The sequence below is a fragment of the Schistocerca americana genome, chromosome 2 (assembly GCF_021461395.2).
Source record: "Schistocerca americana isolate TAMUIC-IGC-003095 chromosome 2, iqSchAmer2.1, whole genome shotgun sequence".
NCBI lineage: Eukaryota > Metazoa > Arthropoda > Insecta > Orthoptera > Acrididae > Schistocerca > Schistocerca americana.
The window spans coordinates 735,625,305-735,650,479 of NC_060120.1; the positions used below are offsets into that span (position 1 = coordinate 735,625,305).

The 25,175-nt window shown below is 38.8% G+C and overlaps 1 protein-coding gene across 1 annotated transcript in view; it reads left to right on the forward strand.

The window, feature by feature from the left end:
* The first annotated feature begins 2,314 nt into the window (after positions 1-2,314).
* LOC124595106 (zinc finger protein 252-like) overlaps positions 2,315-25,175 on the forward strand; it is an 80,324-nt gene continuing 57,463 nt past the window's right edge. The window contains exons 1-3 of the mRNA XM_047133703.1: positions 2,315-3,452; positions 3,531-3,619; positions 14,442-14,559. Coding sequence (XP_046989659.1) covers positions 2,459-3,452; positions 3,531-3,619; positions 14,442-14,559 — 1,201 coding nt within the window. The 5' untranslated portion in view covers positions 2,315-2,458. The remainder of the gene's footprint in view (positions 3,453-3,530; positions 3,620-14,441; positions 14,560-25,175) is intronic.

Sequence of the window (25,175 nt, forward strand, 5' to 3'; positions counted from 1 at the left end):
TTTGCACAAACGCCAGAAGACATGCGCATGAAAATTTACAACATTCTAAAAAGAAACAAATCTTCTCATGGAGATGGGACAACTAAAGCAAAACTATGAGAGTTGTTAGTACAGAAATGTTATTATTCCTTAGAAGAATTTCTTAATGATTATATGACAGTCTGAGCAAGGAATCAAGTGGCTGAAATGTTTTGTTAATTAAGCTTAGAAGTTTTATGCCTCATAAATGAATGTAATAAATATTCTCTCTTTTTACAGTAATACTGTTGTTGTTGGATGACACACAGTCTCTGTAAATTATAAGTTAATAATTATTGTTTCTGTAATGCTCGGTTTACACTAGCAAGTTATTGCAGCAATTTACTTGCGCGGAGGAACTTGCCGCGCAATTTGCGAGTGTAAACATATCGCCAAGTCGACTTGCGACTGTAGCAATTTATTGCGGAAGTGACTTGCTGCACGTTTTTCGCTTCCAGTCTGAACACCACGTAAGAAGTATCTGCAAGTAACTTGCAGCTTTTAGGATTTATTTCTATTTCCTGCAAGTAGGAAGCGCAAGTTATGGTAATTATGTCGTCTGCATAACACTCGTATTTGACATTTTACTTAATTCGGTGACTTAATTTTATGCAACCATCTTACGTATTATATATGCAAACAAATTTCAGAAATGGGGAAGAAACGGGAATTGATGAAGCAGGATACAGAACATTTTATTGAAGCTGTGGAGAGCTACCCCGAAATACAGAACGTGCATAACCGAGACTTCAAGGATAGGGTGAAGAAGATGAGCGCATTAAATGAAATCTCGTCGATATTCGACATATCTGTAAAAGAAGTACATAGAAAGTAGCATAACTTGCAAGACACAACCACTTTGCCACCTGCATCCACTCACTTGTTGTTTTAGGAGTCTAGAAAAGGACGATGCGTAATTATTACATGTTCTATTTACTTAGCTTGTCACTTTCCATTTCATGAGCATTAGAAAAAAAAACATTTTTATAAGCATATCATTCTGTAAAATGCAGTTCATTTCAATAAAAATTTAATTTCATTGTTGTGTTTTCACATACCTTCAAATAATTTTCCCTTTTCAAGGCGTTAAAAATGGCTCTACGTACATCGGGTACGATCAGAGAAATCGTGCTGACGGGAATATGAAACAAGTTCATTAGGGACTTGTATGAGTCTCCTACAAAGAAAAGATTTCAAAATTCAAACTTTTTTTGGTTATATGTTTCACATAAATAAATGAAATGCCTATTTTATTCGTAGCTCACCGGTAGCTATAAATCATAGAGTGACTAGCAAACGTTCCTTTGCTGAAATAGCAGTACCGAAGTTTGTGTCCCGTTTTGATATGGCGCTATTAACATCAACAAATACTCCAGATCATTTGAGGGCATTCTGCAAAAGTTTTCAAAAGTATTCATGCTCTCGATACTAAGTTCTTGCAAAGGGTTATTACAGGCACCATTTTGCGATTTTCTCATTATCTACTCTCTAACCCAAATACTTCTCTTTTTCTTTTTCACGTTTTGGATTACAATTACAAGAGCTGCATCATACCTCACCCGCCTACTTCTCATTTTACACTTCGGCTGACACTCGTAGTGGTACTGAAAGCGTACGTAAACAGTATCAGCAAGTTGTTGATGCAAGTTTCTTGCCAAAGAACTTGCGGAAGAATCTTGCTTAATTCTTGCGCTGCTGTGTAAACACATCTGCAAGCAGCTAGCAATAACTTCTGCAAGCGACTTGCTAGTGTAAACCCAGCTTAATATACATAAATTGAAATTGCGCTATTGACGAGTCCCCTGTACATTAAATCTTGTGATTTAAGTCTGTATGTGATGGGACAATAAAAATATTTGCAGTTTGTCGCGAAAACAAAGCAGAATAATGAAATAAATACTAGCAAGATTCAAAAGCACAACTATCATAACATGAGTGAATGTGACGCAAATCGGTTACGACGATGCAATTCCCTCCACTAACAGCAGTGTCAAAAGTCAATACATTCAGTCCGAGAAACATTGAAGTTCCGCGCCGCTGACAGCCTGTTTGTAGAGCCGGCCAACGAGTTAAAATTTTAACTCGTTGGAGCCGGCATTTGAAGTGCATGGTGGAATGTTTTTACGTCCCGTTCCGTCAACTATGATTTAATCGAAGTTACCCAGAAACGGACACTACATATTAATTATACCACGAAAAGCCATTATTATATATACAAGATATATGATATTACAGTGGAATGTCTAAACGGTGTATAAGCCAGGTCAAATAAATAAATAAAACGTTTCATCTGTGGAAAATAGTGTTTTGTTTACCACTTTCCTAATGGCTTTGGAAACTACGATAGCTAACCTTGTTTTGTGACATGTAATTGTAGACGTAGAAATTACTGTTTCTAAGGTGTTTATGTTTGCAGACGAGCCATGTGAATGTTCCAGACATGGAGTCATCGCTTCTTGCATGTCCCATTTGTACTCAGCCGGGCTTCATTAACGTCGATTCTTTGTGTCATGGTCTTTTATATGCTTCGACGAGAGAGTTCCTCTGCCCTGTCTGCAATGATGTTTTGAGAGGGCTCGATAAATTTACAATACATCTATTTAGCCATTCCATACTTCGTGGGCAACATATAAAAGGAGTCCAGTCATCTACCTCAATAGAAGAGCAATCTGTATTATCATCCAAAATCGCTGGGCCTTTATCCTTAAATTTAAAGAAACCATTAATCATTTGCGATTCATTTGCCGACTTTCGTGTATCTTCACCAGTTGACGAAGATAGCAGACAGCACAAAGAGGAAGAGAGTTCACAGACCACATGTAATATACACAATTTGACATTTGAACACGGTGACTGTGTCCGTGAAGTGTGTGCAGCCGTCGACGATAGTAGGAGTGCTGTTGATGATGCAGTAGTTGGGAGTACGTCTGAAAACACGCAAGAAGGGAGCAGTTGTGCGATAATCAGCAATAACGAAGCGAGTATTAAAGAGTTGAGAGAGTCAGAAGCGTCTCCGACGGTCACTCAAAGCTTCCAGCAAAATATTTACAACTTGCTACCCTCTGAAGGTAAAAGAGCATGTGCTGACGAAATTGCGATGCCGATAACCAAAGTAACTGACAGCGAGTCCACCACAGAGAAACGCCCGTCCAACGAAATAGCGAATCAATTTGGATCTTCAGGACACTGTACTAATAGCTCAGCAGTTTGCGAGATTTGTCAGTTCTCATTTACTGAAGATACTATTCTGGAAATGCATAAGCAATTGATTCATTCAGATCTTAGCCCCAGAAGCAGTGATTCAGCTTTAGAATCTGATAATGCAGACGTTGGCGATGTGAAAAACTATCCTTGCCTTCTGTGTCCTAAATCATTCAGAATGAAAGGGAGTCTAATGGTGCATGTTCGGGTAGCTCACAATGGTTTCCCAGCAGGTAATACAGATTGTGCAGCACAATTCTTCATAAACGACAATAATTTGCCATGAAAAGTAATGGTGTTGATGTTTGCAGGAAGACTGGAGACATTCAGTCAGCGTGAGCAACGTGCCAAAGATGATCGAAGTTACACTTGCAGTACATGTGACAAATCTTTTAAAAAGGTATGCCACAGTACCGGTTTGAAATTGCAGGTTATTTTACAGTCTGTCACATAAATATTTTGTAGACAGTGTAATGGTACACAAAACCTGTATTTCACACACACACACACACACACACAGTGTTAGAATTAGTGAACAGGGGAAAAATAACACTTAATATATGTACATAGGAATTTACATAGTTGAAAACACTAGGTTGACAAGGATGAGGCAGGTAATTAATTGTTTGTGTTCTTATAATAAGAATCTTTCTGGTATTAGGAAATTAGGGTGGCCAGTGGTGATTAGAACTTCCATGTGTTTGAATACAAGGCCAGTCTGTTTAAAGCAGTGCAAAGTTCCTCCATTTATCACTGTTGTACGATACTGCCTTGGTTTTATGTTCATAATGCAACACCGGTCGCTCATTTCACAGCACCAACCACTGCACGTGCTACTCTATTGCTCTTCTTGTTTCCTCTGCTGACAATGACATGGATTTTCCGCTGTGTGTACCACGGCTTCCAATTTGTTTTCATGAAAAACTGACACAGTGTCCCTACATAATGGGTGAGATGTTTAGCTCAGAGAGAGCATGTCAGCTTTATCCATTCCTGAGCTTTGGTGTAAGGTTTGCTGGAAGGGGGAGGGGGGCAAGGAGGGAAGATGTCATAGTGCAAAAGTGTGTTATGAAATGAAGTCACCCCAACTCTGTGTTATCGAGAAGTAATCCTTCACTGGAAATAAGTTCATTTAATAATCTCCTTTTTGTTGTCCAATTTTCTTCCATAATAGAAAAAAAAGCTGTTTTGAGTTTTTTTGTTTAGTCTTTCTAGGTAGATACGAGTTCAGTTTAGCTCTTATTCCATGGTCATGAATAAAGATGTTTGTGCAGTAATTATGAAAATTATTGTTCCTGTGTGTAACTGACTGGAAAATGCATTTGTGTGGTGTAGTTTAAATCCTTACAATGAGTGTCATTACTATTTTTGATTGTTGTTACAATGTCCGGTTACTGTAGTTTGAAACTGTATTCGTATTTTGTGCCATTGTTCACCATAAAATTATTCCATAGCTAAGAATTGAATGCAGGTGCGATTAGTAGGTAACTAGAAGGCACTGGCTTTTACACATTGATGACATGGCTCTGTGGCCACAATATGTGGATAACCCTCTGTTTGCAGGTGTCTTTTGTGTGTTCATACCATTTCAGTTGAGAATCAATATTCATTCCCAGAAATTCAGTGTCAGTTATGCTGTCTTTAGAGGTAGACTGCTACCTAAATTTTTATAGTAACATTTTCCTTCTTCGAACTGAATTTCATGGCAATTTGTTCAATGCAAATTTATTGCATATTGTAAACAGCTTTGCAGGTTTCATTTGGATTCTTTGGAAAGAGTTTTTTTTTCCCCAGTGACTAGAATGTTGCTATCATCAACAACAAAATTTTTTTTGCTATGAATAACACTATGTAGAAAGTCATTGGTATATACCAGGAACAGCATCTATATCACTAACAAGGGAAGGCCTCAGACACGACCAACTGATTCGGCTCATATTTGGCAGATCCCTTGTTTGCGACCCAAAATGAAAGAGCCTCAGATATTTTGGCTCAACAACCCCCCATTTTTGGAAAAACTACCCCTAAATTTCATGACGCACAATCGAGTAAGTATCGATGGTATCGGTAGATGATTAAGTGTATTTCATAAACATAAATAGGATCTGCAAAAGCATATTTTCGGAAGTCAAGTAAATAAACTTTTTTAACTGCTGCTTATATATATACCCATAAGGTAAATGCTGTTCAAGGAAAACGCCAATGGTATATCGACCAAGACATATGAGAGTAAAGAACCTGTGTCTAATTCTCAGTTGCATTCTGCAGTTTTCCTTTTATTTGAATTTTTTTCCCATTTCATAACTGGTAGGCATAGGAGGATTACTAAGATAAGTAAATTGATAGAAAATAATTACAAGGTAGGCAAATAAATTTCTCAAATGACTTGAGTTAGTAAAAAATTAAAATTTTATCCTGGTTGATTTACAATGTTTGTGTCACTAAATATCGTACCTGTTCTCAATTTCTTTTGAACAATGATTTAATGGATGGTACTTGTTGGATAAACACTTGAAGCAAAATACTCATAACATCAAGAACATCTAATGAATATAGTATTTGCACAATTATGTTGTTCTTTCTGAAGATTCAAATGAATACAAACTTGCTTTAAATTGTAAAATATTTCTGCTGGGAATTAATTTTGATGCATACCACACATACGATAACATTATCAGAAAACTCAGTGCTGAAAATTGATCATGAATAGTGCTGTGAAATTTATTGCATCTGGTTGGTTGTGTTATTCCTGTTGGGTTTCAAGAAGCAGACTGTAATTTTGAAGCATTGAAATCAAGTTTTTAACTTGGTGATAAGAATAAACATCACACGGCTGTTTGGTGGTATTATTTCTGCTGTGGATGCCGCACATGACTGTGTTAGTTGTCCACCCCAGGAATCCAATATCAACTAAACCTGTCACCAGCAACATATGGTTGTAAAATGTTCTCAAGATATGTTTTGTAAATTGAATTTTTGTATTTCCCAGATTTGATGCAAGTGAAGTAAACATCCCCTTAACAAGTTGGTTAAACAATTGACTTCTTCTGTACCTCAAGGGCCAAATTAATCATTAGTTTCTTATAAGCACAGGAAAAAGTTTGAGAACAGTTTTCCAGACATTGTGATGGAATATTGGACCATATACGAATTTGTTATTTTATGTACAGTATCAAGTGGAGAAGGATTATTTTTTTCTCCCTTATGTGATAATATGTTTAGAATGCTCGTCTTTGCAGCAATCTTTCTCAGAATTGTGTTCATACAACAAGGCTTACAGTTTTAATTCTTTACTAATCCAAGTTATTTGAGTAATTTATTTGCTCATTTTGTTGTTATTCTTCATTGATTTACTTATCTTATTAACCCTCCTATTCCTACCAGCTTTTGTGTGTGTGTGGGGGGGGGGGGCAGGGGGGGGGGTGTTAAAGAAAGACAGACTGTAGAATGCAACTGGGAATCAAACACAGGTTCTCTCCTCCCTAGCCAGGTGCCTTGGTTGCTACGCCAGTGGCACTTCCATTTAATGGCACAGTTCTTATGAGTACATAAGCAGCACCCAAAAAATTCCTTTCCTCAACTTATAGGAAAATATGCTTTTCTGGATCCCATGTACACTGCCCAGTCACATTAATGTGACTGTCTGTCAAAACCTTGAATAACCACCTTTTGCAGAGCAGACTGCTGCTGCTGCTAGACATACAGAAAGAGGGTCAAGAATCCAGTCCCGTGGTCAGCTGTGCTAAGTTTCTCAGTTGAGGATCCAAGGTGCAAACAGCCCAATGCAGGGTTTAAATCCTAGCAGTTTGGTAGCCAGGGGAACACACACGTGTGTGACACATTGTGTTGTCCTGCTGGTAGGTGCAATCTTGCTGAGGAAAACACATTGGATCTAGGAGTGGGCATGATCCCCAAGGATAGATGCATACCTGTGTTGATCCATTATATATTCCAGAATTATGAGATCACCCTGCGAATGACAAAACAAACACATTGCCCAGACCATAACATCTCTCTCCTGCCCTGGACTATTCCGATAATTGTTGCAGGGTGGTTGCTTTCAGATATTTCACACCTGTATAGCATAAAATGTGGTTCACCTGAAAAGGCCACTTGTTGCCACTCATTGGACATCCAGTTGTGATGTTGGCATGCAAATTCCAGCCTTCATCACCGATGAACAGCATGGGTGCATGAACCAGACACCTGCTGCATAGGCCCATATGCAGCAACATTTGCTGATTGAGCATTGAGGAGACACTATTGGTAACCTCTTGGTTCATCAGGGTGGTCAGTTGCTCAATAGTTGCACATCTGTTACCCAGTACTCATGTCTGTGGCTTTCATTCACCCCAATCATCTATGGCTCTTGCTGCACGAGAGTTGCCTCAATGCCAATTTCAGATAACATCATTTTGCAAAGCATGGCCTACTTTAACCACGGTGGCATGCAATCAGTTTACAAACTTAAATGTTTTAGAAATGCTCCCTTGCTTGGCCTGAAAGTCAATGATCATGGCCTTTTGAATGTCAGATAAATTGCTCTGTTCCCACATTTCAATGACGATTGCACAGTTCTCTGCATTGCCCTGACACACTTTATATACCTGCCACCGCTAGTGCTACCCCCTTGCACCTGTGAGTGGTTATTGCGTGTTGACACAGAACGTAAATGGTGGTCACATTAATCTGATTCGACCATGTATTTTGTTGAAAAGGCTCGGTGCTCAATTTTCAGTTCTCTCTCAGTCCAGTTAGTTCCAAGTTGATTTTGTGTCAAAAACTTTTGGGATCAATTTTCTCAAAAATTGAAAGGCAAAATTCGTGAAGAGTCTTTGTCTTTCATTTTAGGATGTACACAAGTGACCTGCCAAACGTGAGCCAAATCAGTTGACTATAAGCCACTATCCGGGAACCTAGTACCAGTTGCAAGTCGACTGTCCAATGGCTTCCAGGAGCAACAAAAATTTGGTTTTCAGTATTTTGCATAATTGATTGATTTAAATTTTTTTAAAAAAGGCCGTTGTTACCTACTCATTAAGAGGTATAGTCTTATGTTAAAAGTTTAATACAATACACAAGTATTACAGATAGAAATTGTGTTTTCGTCTTGAGGTTATGTAACTGATGATGTGGAAACATCCAGACTTTATTCATCCAGTATTTAAGAATGAAACCACATAGTGACTTCCAACCAACTTTACATATAATTTGAAAACTTTTACTTGCTGACCCCCCCCCCCCCCCCATACAAAATGATAAGAGGAAAAAAATTTATCGCTTACTGCATTTTCACCGTTCACACAGCAAAATTTCAGCATCAGGCATGATGCTTTAATTTAGTTGTTCTTCAACACTAAATATGTTCACAACACACTTTGCAGGCAGTATTTAAACATGTCACTGAATGTATCTGCAAAATTATGTCATCGTAAGACACATAGTTCAGGAGATGTGATGTCATAAACATTGAGATGCAAGAAACTCTTGCTTTTGCTTAAAATGGAGCTCAATTTACCCCGACTATATTCATCTAGTGTTTCATAATGAGGGCGCTTACTCACTACCAGTATACTTTGAGCATAATTTCAAATCTTTTGTGACACATTTAACTCATTTGTAGTGTAATCAAAAATTTGAAGCTTTTTTAAGCACTGGAATTTGATTCTGTATATAATTAGAGGTTTAGTGGTTGGTCCTAATAAGCTACCCTGCTGCTACTGATACTATTCACAGTCTTAAAATACCTGTTTTTCTATGTAGGTTTCATTCCTTAGCCCCAAGTACTCACTTTAAATGTGTTGGAGGAATTCCTGTGTGCTACTTTGTGTAAGAATTAAATTTTCTAGAGGTTACGAAAGGTGTATGTGAAAGTAAAAGTCACAGACAGGGTTATTGAAAGTTTATAGAGAGGTTTTCTCAAGATTTTACTGCTTTGGTGCAGTAGGTCTTTGATACCAATGATTATTCAAATCTTTAATTCCAGGAAATATTTTTAATTTCAGCACAAAAGTCTGCCTCCATAGCTAAGTGGTCAGCACCACTGATTGACATGCAGAAGACATGGGTTTGATTCCAGTGACTGCTAAGGATTTTGCTTTGGTGGGAGGACTGTAAAAGGGTGCACTGAACCTCGTGATGCTAGTTGAGGAGCTACTCAACTAAGTAGTGGCGGCTCTTATATCACAAAAACTGGCAGCGGCTGGGAGAGCTGACCCTACGCCCCTCCATGCAGCGTCCAATGATGCCATTGGCAGAGGAGCATACAGTGGTTGTACAGCACCGATGGGCCAACCACGACCTATGGACGGAGTTTTTTGCAGTGCAAAGATAGACTTACTATCCTCTCCTGACTCGTAGATCATATGGTAGGACTACTTCCTCTTCCCACAGATTGACCCTGCCAAAAGACCTTCCTGTCCACTTCAAACCTTCTTTTCTGTATATTGTTCAACTGATGGTCAGAATGGTCCCTAGGATTCTGGTTTGGAAAATAAGTCACAGGCAGGGAAGTATTTTACACATTCAACAAGCATTTTCAACCCAAATGTTACATCTGAGTTGGCATTCTGACTTCTGTGTATGTGCTTACCCTGTAATCATTTATGTTGATGCAGACGTGTATCTACTTAGAAAGAATTGCTGTACCCATTCAGTGATAATGCAGGCAAGCTGTTATTTGCAATTAATGGTTTGTGTGTGTGTGTGTGTGTGTGTGTGTGTGTGTGTGTGTGTAATACTATGACACATCATCAGATCTGCCATGAGGACTTGATGCTGTCAGTGTTACATTTAATAAAATATTTTTCTAACCATCGAGAGTTTAATTTTTGATAGGTTTCATAATGAACTCTCATGAAATCGTTCACTATTCAAGATCATGAGTATCTATATTGAACCAACCACAGTCAGTTGAAGAAGTAGATGTTGATTGGACAGTAAATTACGATGTTAATGTTAGAGATATCATCAATGGGAAACTCCCCAATTCACAGTTTGGTTTCAGACATGGAAGATCAATGACACGAACTGTACACTGTCTCCAAACCAATATAGAAATCATCTTAGCGAACCGAGGGGGAAAGCTCCATGCAATTTTCACAGACTACACTAAGGCGTTCGATACAATCAATAGATCCATTCTAATGAAGAAACTGAAAACCACCGTAAGCCCAAGTCATTATCTGTTGCCAATCCTTAGAGATCTTCTCACTAACAACTGGGTGAAAATACATGATAGTATAGATAAACCCAGCCTAATACAGCAAACAGTTGGAGTGTTGCAAGGTGACCCATCGAGCCCCTTACTCTTCATCTTAGCTACGGCAGACATAATTGAGACAATAAAACCCAACAATGTACTGTGAGAGGTTACAAAATTGGCCATACTCAGTTTTGCATGTAGTGTTCAAGTATTTTATACTTTAATTAGACAACATATCCAGAAGAATTTCAGTGAAATGATCTCACCTATGGAAACTTGTGTTGATACATAATATTCTTTCAGTGTCATCTATGTGGTTTTTGAGCGTTAACAGATATATATTACGAATCGATAATGTGAGTCATTTTGGAGGGGAAATATCACATCAACATATAGACTATTTCTTTCTGAATGGTTTCAAAGATACCACTGTTTTAAACTCTGGATGATTGCCATATTGGCAACTTTAATGCAAAATAAATACTCACAGCTGGTGCACAAAGGTGCTGTGTTGATTCTTGATAGTTGTGGCTTGGCCTACAAAAACTATAGTTGGAAGGTGTTCCTGTGGCAACAAGGAGCGAAATACTTTGTGCCAGCATGGAATTTTCACACATTCCTGGTGGCTAATGGTAGCCCTATTGTGCCTTAATGTTTCCCTTGTGAATGTATTTGTGCCTGGCCACTAAGGCCACCTAACTTTTCTCCACAAGATTATTTGTAAGTGTGATTAAATGTTGAAATTTACTGGCAAAACGTTCGGACAAGAGGGAAATTGCTTTACTAATATCAAGAGCTCAGATGGAAACCCAGTTCTAAGCAAAGAGGGGAAAGCAGAAAGGTGGAAGGAGTATATAGAGGTCTATACAAGGGCGATGTACTTGAGGACAATATAATGGAAATGGAAGAGGAAGTAGATGAAGATGAAATGGGAGATATGATACTGCGTGAAGAGTTTGACAGAGCACTGAAAGACCTGAGTCGAAACAAGGCCCCGGGAATAGACAACATTCGATCAGAACGACTGACGGCCTTGGGAGAGCCATTCCTGACAAAACTCTACCATCTTGTGAGCAAGATGTATGAGACAGGCGAAACACCCTCTGACTTCAAGAAGAATATAATAATTCCAATCCCAAAGAAAGCAGGTGTTGACAGATGTGAAAATTACCGAACTGTCAGTTTAATAAGTCACAGCTGCAAAATACTAATGCGAATTCTTTACAGACGAATGGAAAAACTGGTAGAAGCCGACCTCGGGGAAGATCAGTGTGGATTCCGCAGAAATGTTGGAACACGTGAGGCAACACTGACCCTACGACTTACGTTAGAAGAAAGATTAAGGAAAGGCAAACCTACGTTTCTAGCATTTATAGACTTAGAGAAAGATTTTCACAGTGTTTACTGGAATACTCTCTTTCAAATTCTGAAGGTGGCAGGGGTAAAATACAGGGAGCGAAAGGCTATTTACAATTTGTATAGAAAGCAGATGGCAGTTATAAGAGTCGAGGGACATGAAAGGGAAGCAGTGGTTGGGAAGGGAGTGAGACAGGGTTATAGCCTCTCCCCAATGCTATTCAACCTGTATATTGAGCAAGCAGTAAAGGAAACAAAAGAAAAGTTCGGAGTAGGCATTAAAATCTATGGAGAAGAAATAAAAACTTTGAGGTTCGTCGATGACGTTGTAATTCTGTCAGAGACAGCAAAGGACTTGGAAGAGCAGTTGAACGGAATGAACAGTGTCCTGAAAGGAGGGTATAAGATGAACACCAACAAAAGCAAGACGAGGATAATGGAATGTAGTCGAATTAAGTCGGGTGATGCTGAGGGAATTAGATTAGGAAATGAGACACTTAAAGTATTAAAGGAGTTTTGCTACTCGGGGAGAAAAATAACTGATGATGGTCGAAGTAGAGAGGATATAAAATGTAGACTGGCAATGGCAAGGAAAGCGTTTCTGAAGAAGGGAAATTTGTTAACATCGAGTATTGATTTAAGTGTCAGGAAGTCGTTTCTGAAAGTATTTGTATGGAATGTAGCCATGTATGGAAGTGAAACATGGATGATAAATAATTTGGACAAGAAGAGAATAGAAGCTTTTGAAATGTGGTGCTACAGAAGAATGCTGAAAATTAGATGGGTAGATCACATAACTAATGAGGAGGTATTGAATAGAATTTGGGAGAAGAGGAGTTTGTGGCACAACTTGACTAGAAGAAGGGATCGTTTGGTAGGACATGTTCTGAGTCATCAAGGGATCAACAATTTAGTACTGGAGGGCAGCGTGGAGGGTAAAAATCGTAGAGGGAGACCAAGAGACGAATACACTAAGCAGATTCAGAAGGATGTAGGCTGCAGTAGGTACTGGGAGATGAAGTGGTTTGCACAGGATAGAGTAGCATGGAGAGCAGTATCAAACCAGTCTCAGGACTGAAGACAACAACAACAACAACAACAACAACAACAATATTTAAAGTTTATGTATGTTTTACAGAATATTGTAATGTGGACAGCAGCTGATATTATGTTAATTGGAACTTCAAAATACATCAAAATTGGAAGTGGAATTTTTTAATAGGAATTGTAAAGGGTAATGAGGCATAAAACATGAGCAATCATATGTTCATTTACCTCATATTTGCTGCTTATATTTCTACTAGTGACAAATTACTCTATGTTAGAAACCATTGAGAAAAGAGTGCTTCTTTGTATCATGTTCCTTCTCCAGAAAGTCTATAGTATCACATGGTAACGTAATCCTATTAGTCTTTAAACATGCTGTTGGTGAACTGATGTAAGAAGTTCTTTAACAGTAGGTCCAAATTCCTTAGTACTACAGAATGTTCACAAGTAAATGAAAAAGATGAAGTTATTAGGGTTCTGTACCTCAATCAGTAAAAGCGGAACACTTATAGGATCACTTTGTCTGTCTGCCGAACTGTTTGAAACCCTTCTTTGTCAGGGAACAGGTACACATGTCAAGTTGAAATTTATGTCACATAATGACGTCTACAGTCCCTCGGTGATTAAAAAAAAAAAAAGTCAAAAATCATAAAAAATCTTTGATTTTTGGAATCAGTTAACTGTCTATAAACATAACTAAGATTGTAAGGAATCCTTAGTGCACGAGTCATACTCTAACCTTGCCAATTTTTTATCTATGTATTTTGTGTCTATATAGCACATTAAGAAAGTCATCTAAGTTCATGGAGTACAATCAGAAAATGAATTTCTACATGTTGTGGATGAGGTAACGTGATATGTACTGACAGCAGCACCACACATTCAAATGTACTTGTATATTGCAAGGCATAAAGAAAGACATAAAAGAAAGTAACTTTCAGGATCGAATTTCTCCCTCGTGGAGAAACGAAGGGGGTATTTTATAAATAGAAAATAATATTTAGAATTCAACTGAGTATTTTGTTATAGATTGTATGGAATGGAAATGCATAGAAACAATATGAGATGCTTAGGTTTCGGGAGTAGATGTACGATAGCTGTGTGTTGATCTGACACTAGAGTGAGGATACATATCTTGGTTTCATTAGGAACTTCAGTTATCTTCTTGCATGTTATTTATTTTGCTATTATAAATTATGTAGAAAATTATTTTTGTTTTAAAACCTTTCTTTGTAATCAAGGGAGTGACAGTTACTTCCTTTCATCCAGGTATTGAAATTACTGTGTTCATTATCTTTGTATCCTGTTGATTTTCCCTTTCTCTTTGGCTATGTTGTGAATAAGTACTGTCATAATAATAATCAGTTTTATTTCCAATTTACTAGCTTCTTTTTATTTACACAACCCTGTTGTGTACAAAAATCTGAAGAAACTCCTGAAGTCTTCTCATGTTTTCTTGGTATTCTTAGATTTTCATAGCTTATTACATACTCAGTTTGAAAGCAAACATACTTTACTATATTTTTTTGCTATTTTTGTGCATACACATTCACATTTATGAAAGAAATGAAAACTGGCTACAATTTAACATATTTTTTTATTTTGTTGTTATCAGGAAAATCATCTGACACAGCATATGAAGACACATGATGGAAAACAATGGGCATGTGATGTATGTAGCAAGCTATTCACAACAAAATATTTTCTTAAAAAGCATAAAAGACTTCATACAGGTAAGTTGTTGCTTTTGTATGTTCTAATCAAAATTTTTGGCAATTTCTCTAAATATCTTCAGGCTTAGACGAGAGACTTCCTTCAGCAATACAATGACCAAGATTTATTTCTTCCTTTTGCTTTGTAATGTCTAAGCAAATACTGAGTTTCTAGTACAGTTAAAATGCGGCCTCATAAGCAGAGAGACCAGTCTTTTGGCCTATAAGCTTGAGTTTTTTTTGTTTGTTGTGAAATTGTAAAATATAATAAGTGTGACTGTCACCAAAACTTTTTCCTGACATTGTCTTCAGTCAGCGTGTGACATAAGAGTGTCATAATGTTGATAGAGTATGAATTTCTTAAGAGGAGTGTCACAGTTGATCTGACATTAGATTTAAAAAAATATGAAAATCAAGATTTAATTAATAACTGAAATTTACTCTTTTAAAACAATGCGTATTGTCACATTATTAGTTGCTGTTTGTTTCATGATCAAAATCTGGCATGATAAACACTTCACATTTTCATTGATTAACAACAGGCACTTCATTATGTGTTTGGATGATATTGCTCATAGCAGAAAAAGTTTTGACTGACTAAGATTGCTCCTACGTTGTTCCAAAACTTTTCTTTATTCATGGTTCATGGTTCTGCAGCCATTATGGCATCATTCCAGAGCTACACTCAATGAGACTTCTTTATTCACATTACCAGTTTCAGAAGCAGCATTCAATTTTTGTTTGTTATCGAGAAAGAAACTTTGCTGCTAACACATGGCAGTGTTGACAGTTAAAGTGTTGTAGTGATACAGTTGTAGTAGCATTTTTCATGATTTATTTGATTTGAACAGGGAGGTGAAAATGAGCAGTCCTAGCACATTATTGCCCACACGCAAATGGGGTTTATTGTGTGGTTTCAATTCCTGTGGTTCTAGTACATCTGACCAGCACCCTTAAAGAATAGTAGGATGCCTTTTACTAGTTCTTTATTAGACACAGTTTCTTAAGGACTTGATAACCCAAATATTCTGTCTTTTTTTAATTTCTAAAGCTTTGCATTGGAAGATTTTGTGTGGCACAATTTCATCACCCTCACCACATATCCTACACATAGGAGCTTCTTTCTCTGTATCCCATACCATTGCGTGTAAATGTTTCGTACGCTTCCCATGGCCTGTCATTAGTTGTACCATGAGTTTAGTCTGTCTCTTGTTCAAGCCCAGGAGTACAGAACTTTTAAAACATGGCTGGCATCATTAGCTTGCCATACTTTTGTTTTTGATTCATAGTACAATATTCTGCATCCTTTCTGATCCAGTTTCATAGTTTTAATTTTACTGTCACCTTAGTGATGGTTAACATAGGTACTGGTTCAATAAATGGAGTTGCTGCATTTCAACTGGCACCCTTGTAAGCTCTATCATTGCCACTGATTCCTGAGTGACCAGGGACCCACAGCACGTGTACCCAGTTGCTTTCTTCTAGTCTCACAAGGGCTTTGTGGTATTTTACAATGATCTTTGATCTCATTACAGGGACAAATAGAGATTTCAGAGCTGCTAGGCTGCCTAACTAATTGTAAATGCTGTGGTCTCCATAGCACCTATGCACAACTTGAGAGCAGATATATTTGCCTGAAATATCGTGGCCAGCTTCCCCAGGGAGATTGTGCTCTCTAGTGTAAACTGTACCAGTATACCCAGCCCCCAGTGCTTTTGTCTATTTTCGATCCATCAGTAAATCAGACAATGTTTACTGCATGATGTCATGGTGCATTCTTCCACAGCTTTCTCCTTTCATTTGTTACCTGGAAAGGCTTATTGAAGCAGCTGTAAGTTATTGCATAGTCAACCAGCATTTCCCTGCCCATTCCTGCATTTACCACATTGCCTGTAATGGTGTGGGATTCAGGATATCCTAAAGTAGCTCCTAGATGGGCAGTATGTTGCTCAATATTTCCTGATGCACAATAATATTGACCATCTAGGAATGAGGTTGAGAGGTTATTCAGTAATATTGAGAACATCAAAAAGTTTGTAAATATATTGTCCTGCCTAGAATTATTGTGCCGCATGGGAATATTTTGTCCTCTGTGAGCTATATTGAAAATATCTTTTGACAGTCTCTTGTGTGCTGCAGAGACCAGGGAGGTTATGTTACATTTGGTTTAGTTTATTGTTGTTGTGTGAAAATGACAAGATGAAAGGTGAAAAGATGAAAGAAAATTATTATTAGAGTGCATCATAATGTGTAAATCAGTGGTCATCAAATTGTGGCCTGTAGGTTGAATGCAGCCCTTAACATAGACAAATGTAATGTATTGTGAATACATAGAAAGAAGGATCCTTTATTGTATGATTATATGATAGCGGAACAAACACTGGTAGCAGTTACTTCTGTAAAATATCTGGGAGTATGCATGCGGAACGATTTGAAGTGGAATGATCATATAAAATTAATTGTTGGTAAGGCGGGTACCAGGTTGAGATTCGTTGGGAGAGTGCTTAGAAAATGTAGTCCATCAACAAAGGAGGTGGCTTACAAAACACTCGTTCGACCTATACTTGAGTATTGCTCATCAGTGTGGGATCCGTACCAGATCGGTTTGACGGAGGAGATAGAGAAGATCCAAAGAAGAGCGGCGCGTTTCGTCACAGGGTTATTTGGTAACCGTGATAGCGTTACGGAGATGTTTAATAAACTCAAGTGGCAGACTCTGCAAGAGAGGCGCTCTGCATCGCGGTGTAGCTTGCTCGCCAGGTTTCGAGAGGGTGCGTTTCTGGATGAGGTATCGAATATATTGCTTCCCCCTACTTATACCTCCCGAGGAGATCACGAATGTAAAATTAGAGAGATTAGAGCGCGCACGGAGGCTTTCAGACAGTCGTTCTTCCCGCGAACCATACGCGACTGGAACAGGAAAGGGAGGTAATGACAGTGGCACGTAAAGTGCCCTCCGCCACACACCGTTGGGTGGCTTGCGGAGTATAAATGTAGATGTAGATGTAGATGTAGAAGTGTCTGTGCAACCCATGATTTTCAGCCATATATCATAATAATGTACAGTTGAGAACCACGGGCCACACAGACATTTAATCAGGCCACATTCAGCCTGTGAGCCGCAGTTTGATGACCACTGGTATAAGTCGTTGTGGGATGTTAGGGCAGATGAGTACAAAAGGAAGTGTTAAAATTGATGAACTGTATAATTTGTTGCTCAGTAAATATAGGGAATGGCTATGAAGGAAGGTGTTTTAAAAAAAATTAATTGATAAAAAGTTATGAATAAAAGTATATACAGATGTTTAGCTCTGTGTATACATTACTTACTCAAATATAATCCTTTTAGTGCAAATATTATTGTATGATAAGTTCACTTAACTGTCTCAAATACTGTAAGATGAAACTGTACTTGTAAATTTCAAGTTTTTGAAGGAATTGACTGTAACAGTACATCGTTACATAATAGACAAGTGCTGACTTTATGGAAATGCGTCTCTCATTGTGTTCTTTGATGATTGAGATGAGCGTCCACAGAAATTTATCCAGGGGGCCAGGGATGGAGGGAAGGACCTGGGAAAGTTCCTGTGTACTGGGAGACCAATGTATGAAGGAGAATCATTTCCAGTACTGTACCAAAGGTTGGACCATCAACACAGAAGAAGTTATGATGATCATTTTTTATTCATCCTCAATTCTCTTGCCAAGCTTTCATGAGTGATCATTGTTGCTCCTTGAACCAATTTTTCAGTCACCTTTTGTTTCTGTTTGCAATACAGTAGATAGCAATTGTCAGTCGTCCAACATTCTGAACCACAGTTTTATTGCACAATATTATTGAACATTCCCAGTTATTTACAATAGCCTGTATGCCCCTGCCGCTGCCTCCATTTGAACCCACAGGGGTAATGGGGCATGTCCAGCATTGTGTCCATCCAAGCAGCAGGTGTGCTGCTAATTCTGCCTTTTAAGGCTAAGCAATCCAGTCTCGGCACCTTGCCAAGCTCCTTAGGAGTCACCTTTTGTTGCATTGTTTGCTCCATAAATTATCATTTATCTTGTTACATTGAAGTATATACAGTACATACTCTTGGGGTTTAGACCCTGTTTTTTCACACAGACCATTCTGGTGCTCATAATTCGCCTGGAAACATACTTCTTTATTTAAGGGGTCCATGATACGAGGGAGGATTGGAAAGTAACACAATAATTTTTATTTCCCTGGTATTGCAGCGGAATGTTGAAATTGAAATTTCCGACAATGTAGTCCGAAGTTTGCGCTACAGAGGGTATTTTGTTTTCATGTGCAGCTCTAGCGAGAGATGCCTGAACTGCTAAACAAACATGGTGCACATGGTACTGCTGTCAGCTTGTGAAGAGCAGCAAAATGTAGTTTGATATTTGTGGGCCAAAGGGCATAAACCGAGTAAAATTCACAGAAACATGCGTGATGTGTATGGGGGCAACTGTATGGATGATACCAATGTCTCCAGGTTATGTGCATTCTTCCAAGAGCGCTATGTGAACCTTAGTGATTCTCCATGCTCCGGGCAGCTGGTAACAGCTGCAACCCTGCAGGATGTTGGGGCCATTGAGGCAGCAATTTTGAACAACTGGTGTTTGCAATTGCGAAATTTATTGCAGCAGTTCAACATTTCCTATGATGCGGTGCACGATGTTGTTCATGACATGTTACAATGCCGTAAAGTTAATGCTCGCTGGCTGCTTACATATGACCGAAGGACAGTGAATGATGACAAGCTTGAATCATTTGAATGCATTATACCACAGGAGGACATGAGTTTCTGAAAGAAATTGTCACTTGTGACGAGCTGTGGGCATACCACTACATGCCTGAAACCAAGCAGGCCCCAGTACGAAAAATATTCAAAGTGACTCAGTTTGCTAGGAAGGTGCTTGTGACTGTGTTCTGAATATGCATGGTGTAGTATTGGTGGACTTCAGTAAACATGGGACCAATATGAATGCTGCAGCCTACATCAACACTGTGGTTAAGTTGACTCATGCTCTTCATGACAAATGCCACAACACTAATGCTGATGATTTCAAACTTCTTCATGATAATGCTTGCCCCCATGTTGCTGCTCCTGTTCGTGATAAAATCACCGGATTTGGATGGAAGGTGCTCTAGCATCCACCATAAAGTCCGGAATTTGCACCTTTGGAATTGTTTGGTCCCATGAATACAATCCCGGTTAGCCAATGCTTTGCGACAGATGCAGAAGTGAAATCAAGAGTCCACAGATGGTTATTCTCCAGCCAAACAGGCTTCTATGAAACTGGTACCACAATGGGAGAAATTGTTGAGAACATTGGTGACTATATAGGAAAGTAGGTAAAAGATGTAAGTTTGTTTGTGATTATTTGTTTTGTTACGTATTAAACTTTTTGAAATAAAATTATTGTGCTTTACTTTCCAATTTTCCCACATAATTTCACATCCAGGGTTACCACTAGATACTTCACTACCTACTTATGGGTAGAGTTTCATCAAGAAGCTTAAGATTCTCATACATGTGCTGAATATGCTTCCTTGTAAATGCTACCACAACAGTTTTCTTGGTGGTGACCCTTAGATCCAGTTCCTATGACTTTGTGTCATAGTTCTGACAGTACTAATAAATTTGCCAAGTATTACTAAGACTAAGTTGTCTGCATATCTGTGACAAAAGCAGCATCTAGTATTTAGAGCAATTTGCTTTTTTTGCCTTCCCAACAAGTAGGTGAAGTGCTGTTTCATGAACTGCCAGTTTGATATGCTTGTTGGTTTACATGGAAAGGAACCTTAGTTAGCATCCTTTCCCTAAACAGTTTTTCTAATGTCTTTAAAAAGAGAGGACAGACTGATCAGTCTCATATCTTTGACCTCGTTATGATCGATTCTTACTAGCTTGAAGATGAAAAAAATCCTGTATCCCCCAAGAATTAGGGATGATTCCTGCTGATAGGCTGATGCCAAACAGGCTATGTATGAATCTAATGATATTCTTTCCTCACTGTTGCAGTTGAGATGAAAGATTCCATCGGTGTGGTGCCTGAATGGTTGAAACATTTCCACTACCCACCGGATTTGTTTGAAATTAACACATTTTCTGGCAGATTCCAGTTCTCCCTTTGATAACCTGTAAACCAGTGCCTCAGGAATTGAATCTCGGTCTGTGTTGTCTGCCAGAGTGCACTGAGGGCATTAAGTTCTCAGGAACACATCCAGCATCATTCACTGATCTTGTTTACTCACCATCCTCCTCCTGCAGAGTATTGCTTGGCTTAGTTACTATTCTACAGAAGATCTTGTGAAGTTTGGCACAAGTAGTTGTACCTTCCACTTCCTCGCAATCATAATTTCGCTTGGTTAATTGCAAGGTTGTATTTTGCAAGGGCCTCCCGATATTTTGCCCTTTGTCCTTTCCTTCTTGCAAGGTTGAAAAGTGTACTTACCTGCTTCCTTTGCCATTCCAGGCCATTGTTCCACCAAGGTACATCCCTGTTTGTAAACTTCTCGGTGATTGCTCCGTTTTCTAAATATGAGGTCATAATGACAAATGTCACTGTGTCTGACTTTTCCTCCAAATTTAATGGATTCTTTATCAATGTTCTGAATTCAGATAAGTGTGAGTTCAAGTCTTTATGCTATAAGAGTCCCACTGTGTCTTCTAGGATTCCTATAGGCCATGGTCTGTTTAGTACTCATTTCAACCTCAAACTTAATATAAATGTAGTCAGATAAGGATGACGTGAATATCACATGCCATTGTTTGACATGGGCACCCATTAGAACAGACCCAAAAGTTATATAAATAACTTCTTCCCATCTTATGTTCCTGAATGTAGATTCCCTGCCCCTATTCAGGCTCTCCAGCTTACTCTCAATCAAGTGTTCAGGACAATACTCATCTCTGTTGTTGGTGCCGCTGCTTCCCCACACTGTTTTGTGCATGTTGGCATCACAACTAACGAGCAGTTGTTTATTCTGCTCTGAGCAACTGCCAGGGAAGGAGTAGTACTGTCCTCGTAGGGAAGGAAAGCTTGAGGCCAATACAATTTCCCTCATGCTACCCCCCTCCCATTGTTTCATCCTGATGGTATCTAAGTCCCAGTAACAGAAGTTCTCCATCTGCATGAATGAAATTCCATTTTTAACATAAATGAATGTTCTGGAGCTTTTTAGATTCCTAGCATAAATCAACTTACCTCCAGTTCTCTGGGACCTGAAACGTATCCTTTATACACATAGGATTCCTGGATCAGGGCCATGTCTACGTCCTGTTCCTAGAAAGCGACTCAGGGTGACAGTTGCCCCTTTACTGTGTTGCAGGCTTATCTGCAACACTTGCAGCCACCAGCTTGCCATCATGATCACTTCCAATGTCTTTGATTATCCTGATGGCAACCTGCAAGAACCCTTAGTACAATTTCGGGTCCTGTTCTCACATTGCCATAAGGAATTTCTTGCTGACTTCAGCCACAAGGGTTTGGCCATCTGCTCAATCTTGCAGTTGATTACCTTCCATTCATCTGTTGAGACCTTCTGGATCTGTGCCCACACTTTCTCGAACAGCATCTTAGAAGAAATGTTGTAAAGAAGTTCGGTACCCAGATTGATATCTCTGTGGTTTTGAAGAGCTCAGCTGCTCTCTTGACCAGCACCTTCATCTCCTCCCATGGAAATATCTTGGGCACCATCTCCTTAAGCCGATCCCCTGTTTCTGTCACCTTGTGGACAGAGATGAGAGCACCCTTGTCCAGATAGACCCTAGAAAACACATGATCTGACTAACCCTTACAAAATGCGGGTTATCACTTTCTTCCACTGACCTCTTCAATTTTATTTATAACATTTGTATCTTTTCTGTCTGGCTCCTCTACATAATGTGCAAAATTATGATGTTCGTCCAAGACATCTCATTCCTATGCTTGTTTTAGTCATTAAATTGTTTAACTTTATTTTAAGATACCTTGCTCTTTTCCTTTCAACAGTAAGTACATAGTTTTGTGAGATGGTAGTGATAGTGTGTCACTTTGACACCATCTGTCAAGTTCATGGAGCCCTGTGTTGCATATCTGTAGTTATTCTGGAGTCACTGCTTCAATTTGTCACTTGCAAATGCTACCATTCCACTTATGTTACCGCTGTCATGTAATTTCTGTAATCGACCACACATGGATACATGTGAATGGCCTTTTGATACGGTCTTTGTCATTCCATTCGTGAGCATATGAAAGGTGCATGTCTCCCATGGCAATAGCTCTTTAGGCAGTTTTACAGTACCTCTGGATACTCTAACTCCACAAGCCGAACAAAGAAAGGCAGCCAGTAATATTGATCATCATTGCTGTAGTGTACATATAGTGAATGCAGGTTGCATCTTCAGTTGACTTTCCTCTTCTACACCTGTACTGGTGAGGCCTCATTCCATGTACAGTCTATGATTTTAGTTTCTTGCATGATAGTTTTTCAGATATCTTGAAGAGAACATTTAGAAAGCAAAGTGGTCTGTAAGATTTGGGTATCATTGGGTTCTTCTCTTGTCCTTTACTAATAATCACCACATCAGCATTTTTACATGGTGCAGGGATCCTTCCTTGCAAGTGACACTCATTGTACAGTTCTAATTGGTCACAAAACACTTGTATTGTTTTGGCAGTTATTCCATCTGACGGAGATTTTTTCATTTTTAGTCTTCAAATTATTTGCCTAATTTCTGCTTGTGTGAAGGGATATACAAGTTTATTGTTCTTATAGTCTTCCTACAATAGCACTGTCAGAAGAGTGAGAGGCATGATAAGACAAAAGTGCCCTGTGCACATGTGCAACATGAGTAGCAAAGTGTATTGGCAAACTTCAGCCATTCCACTTTTAGATGATAAGTGAACCAATATTGGTAGTTCATGCTGTAGTGTCCACATTAGATAACATGCCCATAAGCTGCTGCTGGACCTTCTCCTGGCCCACAAATAGCACATAAGTAAGTTTTAAAAATTTTAGTTGCCAAATTATGATAGTTTTTTTAAGTTTTAATTGGAACCATACACTTTTTTCTGTGGCATTAGAAAGATCCGTCAAAGATTATTTCAAAGACATAACATGTGAAACTTGATCAATAGTAGCAAGATAAGGGCACCACAAACCACTGTCATGCTGTACTGCACCAAATGTAAAGAAACAAGCTATGTGGGTTTGGTTCACGTGTTTGTTATTGTTACTGGCATAGAAGTACTCAAATAGGTGGACCTTGAGCATTAATAAACACTATAAAGCAATGCCAGATAGACAGGTTGCACTTTGAATTTCATCTGGACTTATTGCGGCAAAGACCCATGTTATAAGGCATTTCGTGTATTCGAGAACTGTCAAACTTTCCTTGTGGACCTCTTGTTGCGATTTTCCCTGCATATACACTGGGGCACAGAGTACAGGTTATTGTGTGTTTCCTGAAGTGCATGGCTTTTCGACTGACCAATAGTGCATGTTGGGAGGATTGATTTGCCCCCATGGTTTGTAGGCAGTGCTTCATCCATAAACAGAATCTTGCATAGAAACGCCACATTACTTCACAGTTTTTGTAGAGGCTATCCGGAAAAGTGTAACAAATTTTGAACCTGTTGACAAAGCAAAATGTGGAAAGTGGAAATCTTTACATTGCTTTGGCTCATCCCACTCGCACTTTCAAACTGTTTCTTTGTGATTATTATTATTTTTCATTGATGGATTTTATTCTTTGACTGCCAATTACTTGAACTTTTTGTAATGTTTGCAAAGACAGATTATGTGTGCTTGGCACAGTCTGGATAAGTTTTGGATACAACCTCACTGCTGCTCCAACAGTTTGGTGACATTCATCACAAACAAAGTCCATATCCACTTTTTCAGTTGTGGTATGAATTGTGAAAATCTGAATAGCTTTACAAGCAAGTACTCTGAGTGCTTCGACAGCAGAGCACAGATTGAGGACCTCAGGCACACATGTGTACACATGAACTGTACCTGAGTTATGTATATGCTTACAGTAAGATAAAACTTTGCGAGAGCTCTTCTCCAAAGAGCAGGACAATGTTTTGTGGCCGACCGCGGTGGTCTCGTGGTTCTAGGCGCGCAGTCCGGAACCGCGCGACTGCTACGGTCGCAGGTTCAAATCCTGCCTCGGGCATGGATGTGTGTGATGTCCTTAGATTAGTTAGGGTTAAGTAGTTCTAAGTTCTAGGGGACTGATGACCACAGCTGTTAAGTCCCATAGTGCTCAGAGCCATTTGAACCATGTTTTGTGGCACTGTTATCTTGTTCTATGTGATCAAGTTTCACATTTCATGTGACTGAAGTCATCTTCAAAGACTCTCTTCAGCACCATAGGAAGAAAAGTGTGTGGCTCCATTAAAAATGCTATAATTTTGCAGCTATAAATGTTCAGATTTACTTGTGTACATGAGAAAATATGCTACATTGTCTGCAATAATTCAGCAAATGGCATCTTGGTATATTTACTCATTTTGGATATATTTGGGATGGCCTGTACTTCCTGCCTCACCCTGTATAGCTGGCAATGTGAATAAAGAAGTTTCATCGAGTGTGGCTGTGGAATGGTGTCTTGATCAAATTTCTTACTTCTTATTCTTGCTAA